This window comes from Solanum stenotomum, chromosome 1 (assembly GCF_019186545.1).
Source record: "Solanum stenotomum isolate F172 chromosome 1, ASM1918654v1, whole genome shotgun sequence".
In the NCBI taxonomy this organism is placed as follows: Eukaryota; Viridiplantae; Streptophyta; class Magnoliopsida; order Solanales; family Solanaceae; genus Solanum; species Solanum stenotomum.
In genome coordinates, this window is record NC_064282.1 from 74586377 (window position 1) to 74592874 (window position 6498).

The following is a 6498-nucleotide window of genomic DNA, read 5'->3' on the forward strand; positions in this document are numbered from 1 at the left end:
GTCATTGTACGGGGAAAGAAAGTTGGGTGCAATAGTGAGTACGTAAACACTGTACTGGGTAGAGCTCTACATTCTATGCACCCTTATGATGGATTGCATGTTGCTCAGTCCTTAGATGATTTGAAGGGATGGTTAGCACCTTTGATTTCCGATACCACCCCGAGGTGGATCAAGGCGGGAGTCCCTATTGAGAAGAGGGACTTGAGTGTTGCTGTCCGGTTCTGGTTTGGCTTTATTAACAACACCATTATGCCATCCCAGAATAAGTATGTCCTACATCATCCTAATAGGGCATGCCTGGAGTATATCATCTCCAAGAGGCGCATTGACCTATGACTTATCATTGAGCAGGAGATGGACATGAGGGACAAGCAGAGGCAAACTTCCTTGCCATTATCGATCCTGATCAATGAGTTTTCTCGACATGCTGGAGTGCCTAGGATGACATGAGAGATATTGAGGTGACACTTTCCTCCTTTACTGACATCTGGCGTATTGAGGCCGAGTACACTCTTAATGAGGCTGATAGGAGAAGAGCAGCTCGACAGATACTTCTCTAGAGGCTGATGTTGATTCCATACCTATAAAATCCTCTCTGGCTACTCCGGCCTCAGGGCCTTCAGGAACTTCTGCACCTACCACTTCACATGCTCAAGGCACATCCTCTTACTCCCAGTAGACCAAAATTACTCAGGTGATAATCCTAAAGATGGGGCATCTATCCTATTCAGCTGACGTGAGGGCTACCAAACTTGAGAGAGATGTTACTTTTATGATTGAGGCTGGCATTTTAGCTGCACTGACCCCCCTTCAGACTTCAATTGACACTCTCACCACGAGAGTCGAGGCTTGTGAGAGCAGGCAGGGGGAGACCACTAAGGTTACGGCTTTTAAAGCTGAGGTAGAAGACCTGAGGAAGGACACAGACTATCTAAAGTCTACTAACTTAACTTCATTATTGGAGGGTACAGATGATTTGGACGCTCCTGAGACTTCAGAGATTCCTCCAACTACCACTGGAGATGTACACAGAGATGAGGCAGCAGTTAATGAGTCGGATACTGAGACCGACGAGGAGCAGATAGATATACGGGAGGAGAGAATATATGGAGACTTGAAGAGACGATTATGCAGTCGATAATCCAGTCATCGCTAGCCGAGACGTCTATGGCAGCTCCTAGTGGGTCTAGTACTGCTGTTCATTCTGAGGTGACTCCGGGCACTGATGCACCAGGCATTGATGCCTAGAAAGATGGAGCGACTGTGTAGACAGGATCCCCTCTTTAACTCCCTCTCTGTCTTACTTTATTTTAAATTTTGAATATTTTTGTTTGCATTTGAGGACAAATGATTTTATTTGTGGTGGGGTGAGGTCCGCCTTTTGTGTGATCTTATATGACTTATTGGTTTTGTTAATATATTTGGGTTTTTTATCCATAATTGTGCTTTTACACTGCTTTTTGTGAAATGTTTGAGCTTGTGGCTCTGTGTTTTTAATTGTAAATGATTTTTGACCCTTCCAAAAAATGTTGCCACCTCTTGTTTGTGTTGAATGTGGCTGTTGTTTTGCAAATTTGAGTATCAGTTTTCATCAATATCGATAACTTGAATAGTGTTCATAATCAAACAAAAATGAATGTGAAGCTACGATAAGGCCAAATGATGTTGCATAGATAATATATGAACTCTTTGCATCTCGTTGTGACTAGCCAAGTATCGAATTGAGTCTCTTGTGATGAATATTGCACACTAGCGAAAGTGTGGAGTCTTGTTTGACTTTGGTGTCAATGCCTTGTGTCAAGAGCTTACCGTGAACCACGTGTGATGACACCAAGAATTTGCCCCGTTGGTCTGGTTGACTAGGTGAGGCAATCTGTTGACATTATCTTAGGCAACTTTGAAGAGTGTTAACTAATTTGACATTATACCTCTTTTGTGGCCTACCTTGTGAGTGCGTGAACCCCGCTTGAGCACCCCTTGAGCCTTCACCTTTCCTTGGAAGAAACTTGATGACATTGTGACCCTTCTTGATCCAATACCCATAATCCTCATGATTTGTGGTCTGTTTGAATAGCCAACTTAGGCCAAAAGCCTAACTTGGTGGTGCGGTAAAAAGAAAAGGTGAATCAAGAAAATGCAAAGAAGTCTCCTTTTCCCATGTTTTGAAAAAAATGGAACCCCTCCATATAAATAAAAAGAGAGAAAAAAGAAGAAAAGAATGAAAAAGAAAAAGTTGTGGAATAAAGTGTGAAAATGCAAAAAGAAATAGGGTTTCCAACAATCCATGGAAAGTGAATAATGGAATGACTTGTGAGCACGAATAAAAATGAGGAAGAAAAGGAATGGAAGTTTTGTTCACACCACATATCATGAGGACTATAGCCATTAAGCCTAAATGAGCATATATTTGCACTAAGCCCAGTTACAAGCCTTGAAAAGAAATTTTTGATCTTGAGTGAACTGAAGCAGGTGTTGATTGGAAAATATGGGTAAACCTATGGGTGAAGTCAGACAGTATGTTCATCTTTGTGAGTGTGAGCGTTGCATTTGATTACGAAATTTTAAATTGTTGAATCATTGTGTGTGAATATGGAATCGTTCTTTGAGTGAGGGCATTTGATGACCTTTGTTGAGCTTGAACTTGCATTTGAAGCAAGTATTGTGAGGTTGAGATTTATAGATATTGGTGAATCACAACTTGACTCTTTGAGTGCACAATTGATCCTTGCATTAGTAACTTGAGTCTTTTTGTGTGCATTCATGATTGAATCTTGTGTTGCACTGTTTGAGACATCCTTTTTGGATTGCTGAACTTAAGTTTTACTTGAGGACAAGCAAAAATTAAAGTTGGGGGATGTTGATGAGTCTACAATTTGGACTCATTTAGGGCTTTATTTGAATAGATTTAGTGTCCTCAAATACACATTTTGTGCCAATAACTGATGTAAATCCTTGAATTTTAGGTATTTGGATTGAGGGACAAAGCATAGACACTATTGAGCAAAAAGGAACAAGGCAGCTGAAAGAACAAAGGAAAGAAGGCTTGAGGATCGCCTAACCCATTAGGCGAGTCTCCGAACAGCTAGGGTCTCGCCTAATGTTCCAGAGTGCCAAGCCTTGAAGGAGAAAATGTATTCAGCGAGAGAAAGGAACAATAGGCGAGTCACCGAACGGTTCTCCGATGCAGTGCCATGATAGCCCAAAGTTTCAAAACCTTAAGGATGCTGAAGACAAAAGCAAAACGGCAATGAAAATGACCAAAGGGGGGATCGGCGATCCCGACTAACTGCGCCGAACGGTCCTTCGCAACACACTTTTTGACAACTATAAATACTTGTTTAAACTTTTAGCATAATATCTGATTTTTTGTTGAATCATATTATTATTCAATTTTTGAAGTCTAGAGCTTAAAACTGAATAGAGAGACAATATTTCCTTAGCTTTGACGATTTCCATTTCTAAGAAAGTGGAAGTGGGTCTTGAAGATTCTTCATCTTAGACCTTTCTAAAGACAATATCAATCCTACCCAGTTAGTGGAAACAGAATTTGGTAACTATTTTTACCTTTTTATGATGTCTAGCTAAAATCCCAATTCTTCGGGTGCGATTATATGATTATGGGTTGATTTAATTGTCGGGGACTGTTAATTGATAGTTTATTTCTTAGTTAAAATTGATTTTGTTTAGTAATCGTGGTTGAATTTAATGGGTTGTAGTTGCAAATACAATCTTAACTTTGTGTTTTTGGCTTGCTCACGAGAGAGGTTTTAAAACCAAAATTACTGAATCGATGGTCTGTGGCTATTGGGTTGTCATGGGTTCAGCTCGAGAGATCGAATCCTAAACCCTTTTCCACACATTTAGCAAGAGAGAGTGAATGGACTAAAGCGAAGAATGTGCTTCGTTGCTGCTTATTGGTGTTCTAGAGAAACCAATTTGATTCGGGGTAAATTGTTTGAGAGAAAGTTTATCCCCACTAAAGTCTAGCTTATTCACTAATTTGTAGTTGTTTACTATTAATTGCAATTAGCCGGTTGTTTACCTTGGCCCATAATCCAATCATATCCCAAGAATCTCCTCTCCATATTTGTATTTTCGTGTTATTTGTTGTTTTAGTTGATAATTGAATACAAACCCCCATTTGATATTTGACAATTGTGTCACCCCAAACTTGAATTTTGTTTTTCTTCATAAATGTTTTTAGCTATGATTGACTAGAGCATATTCTTAGTTTCCTATTGATTTCCCATTACGAACCACTCCCTTGGGACTCGACCCCAACTCACTTAGTTGGGTTATATTAATACTCACGATCGTTGGCACTTAGTATTGGATGAAGTGTCTTGATACGTGAAATCAAAATGGCGCCACTGCCGGGGAGTGGAATTACTTGAAAATTTTTAGTTAAGTTAAATTTTGTCCTTGTTAGTTATAGTGATACTTACTTAATTTTGTTTTGGCTTGTGTGTTGCTGTTTTTGAGCAGAGACTTTGAACATAGTTGGTAGGAACGGTAGCCAAATGATTGAGACTAATTAAAAAATGCAAGAGGACCACTCTTTGGTCCCACTATTAACTCAGCTAGATGATTTGGCCAAAAAAATATTAGAGGTTGAAGTCTAGTGCAAAAGAAAAGATAGATACATACCCCCTCATGAGGGGAGAAAGTGGAAGGACAATGAGAGTAGACGTGTCGAGAATACATTTTTAATCATTCTCCAAAAGATCAATGAGCAAAATAGAGTGCTAGAAGGGATGAATAAGAATGTTGAAGTGCTAAATCAGATGATTGGCTCTCCCTCCTGCTAATTGTAAACCTCAGGAGTCATGTATTGCCTCATCTCTACCTAAATAACTAAGAGGGGTTACCTAGTGACACTAAGGTCAACCCCAAAAATGGAGTTTCAATGAGGAGTTGTGTCGTGCCACGACGTTAACTAAGGTGCTTCTTGGGAGGCAACCCAAGGTTTTACCGCTTTTTGTTTGTGTTAGAAATTATGGTGTGTTGAATGTACAGGTCAAAGAGTGGAAAGCGGTTGAAAAGTGTAAGTTGGCGAGCCAAAGCTCCAGTCTGTGAATCGCCGAAGAGGTCGGGATCCCGACCAAGACCATCGATGGACTCAAGACATCTTCAAAGTGGAGTCTGAAAAACTCTGTGAGCCTAGGAAATTCTTGGCGAATCGCCGACCAGGTCGGTGATAACGATCTAGTCCGCCGTTTGTACTCCCAAATTAACTGAAGGTCCTATAAAATTTGGCGAGGTGAGTGACCACTCGGCGAGTGGCCGAGTGGTTTGGCGGGCATGACTAATGTCACCGATTGGCCGAGAACTAGACGGTTTTTACAAGGCCAAAGGTTTAAACTTTCAAACCCTTCATTTTCCCTCACTTTTGAACTTCAAAAACTCACAGCCACTTAATAATTTCTATAATTCTTGCATTTTTACCGTATTTGAGTTGTTGATTGCTGCTCGGAGTTGGATTACATTGCCTCCTAGCATTTCAATCATATTTTTATCAGCATAAAAGGTTGGTTTTCTGAACTCGAGTTTAATTTTGGCATTTTGTACTCATTTGCACTAATATTATATTGTTGAAGTATCATGGGCCTCTCTGATAGGAATAGAATGTTTGAATGCCTGCTTTAATTTGATAATCTTGCCCGTATTGTTTATAATGTTGAATTCCCATAAATTTTGTGCCATAAAATTGGTTAAATTTTGTGGGGTTGTGCTTGCATGTTGTTTGGTTTAGTTTGGTGAAGTTTGAGTAGCCCATTTTGTGCCAAACCAAGTAATTTGCCCGATGATAAAACCATTGACGTCATTCTTAAAGGCAAAAGTTGACAATTGGCCAAATTTGGCAAAACCGGGAGAAGCCTGAGTATCCCGGGGTAATGTGTGTTATGGGTCTTGTTTTAATTTGACTAGTGCATGCTTTGATTTTGTTTTCATGGGTTGCAGGGTTGAATTTGAGAAATTGGGTTGAAAGTAGGCACGTTGGGTCTTTTGGCGAGCAGGGTCGAGCTCGCCGAACCACTCGGCGGTTCACCGAAGTTCCCCATCTCGCCTTTAATTTCATGGTTAATGTGTTGTCGCCAAACCACTCGGCGGTTCTCCAAAATTCCCCATCTCTCCTTTAATTTCATGCTTAATATGTTGTTGGGATCTGTAACTTTCGGCGAGAAGCATGAGGTCATCGTGGGCACTCGGTGACTCGTCGAAAGACTTCTTGATTGCCTTTTGTCTGCACCCCTGTAGCCATTTTGCATTGTAACTTTCGGCGGGCTAATCCTTGCTCCCCAAAAGCTGTCGGTGATTCACCTAAAGGCTTTTCCCATCGCCGACTTGGCAAAACTTTAGAGCCAATCCTTTCGACGAGCTCGATCAAGCTCGCCAAAGTGATTCGGCGACTCGCTTACTGGATCTGCACGTTTGTCTACAAATATTTTTCTGTGAATTTGATTGAGTTATTTTTGACTTTTTCTTGATGCTTTGCAG

The 6498-nt window shown here is 40.6% G+C and overlaps 1 protein-coding gene across 1 annotated transcript; it reads left to right on the plus strand.

Annotated features, from left to right (window-relative positions):
• Window positions 1-709: 709 nt before the first annotated feature.
• Window positions 710-1141, plus strand: LOC125856580 (uncharacterized). Its single transcript, XM_049536166.1, has one exon. It carries the CDS (start codon window positions 710-712, stop codon window positions 1139-1141), a length of 432 nt encoding a protein of 143 aa, XP_049392123.1.
• Window positions 1142-6498: the final 5357 nt, after the last annotated feature.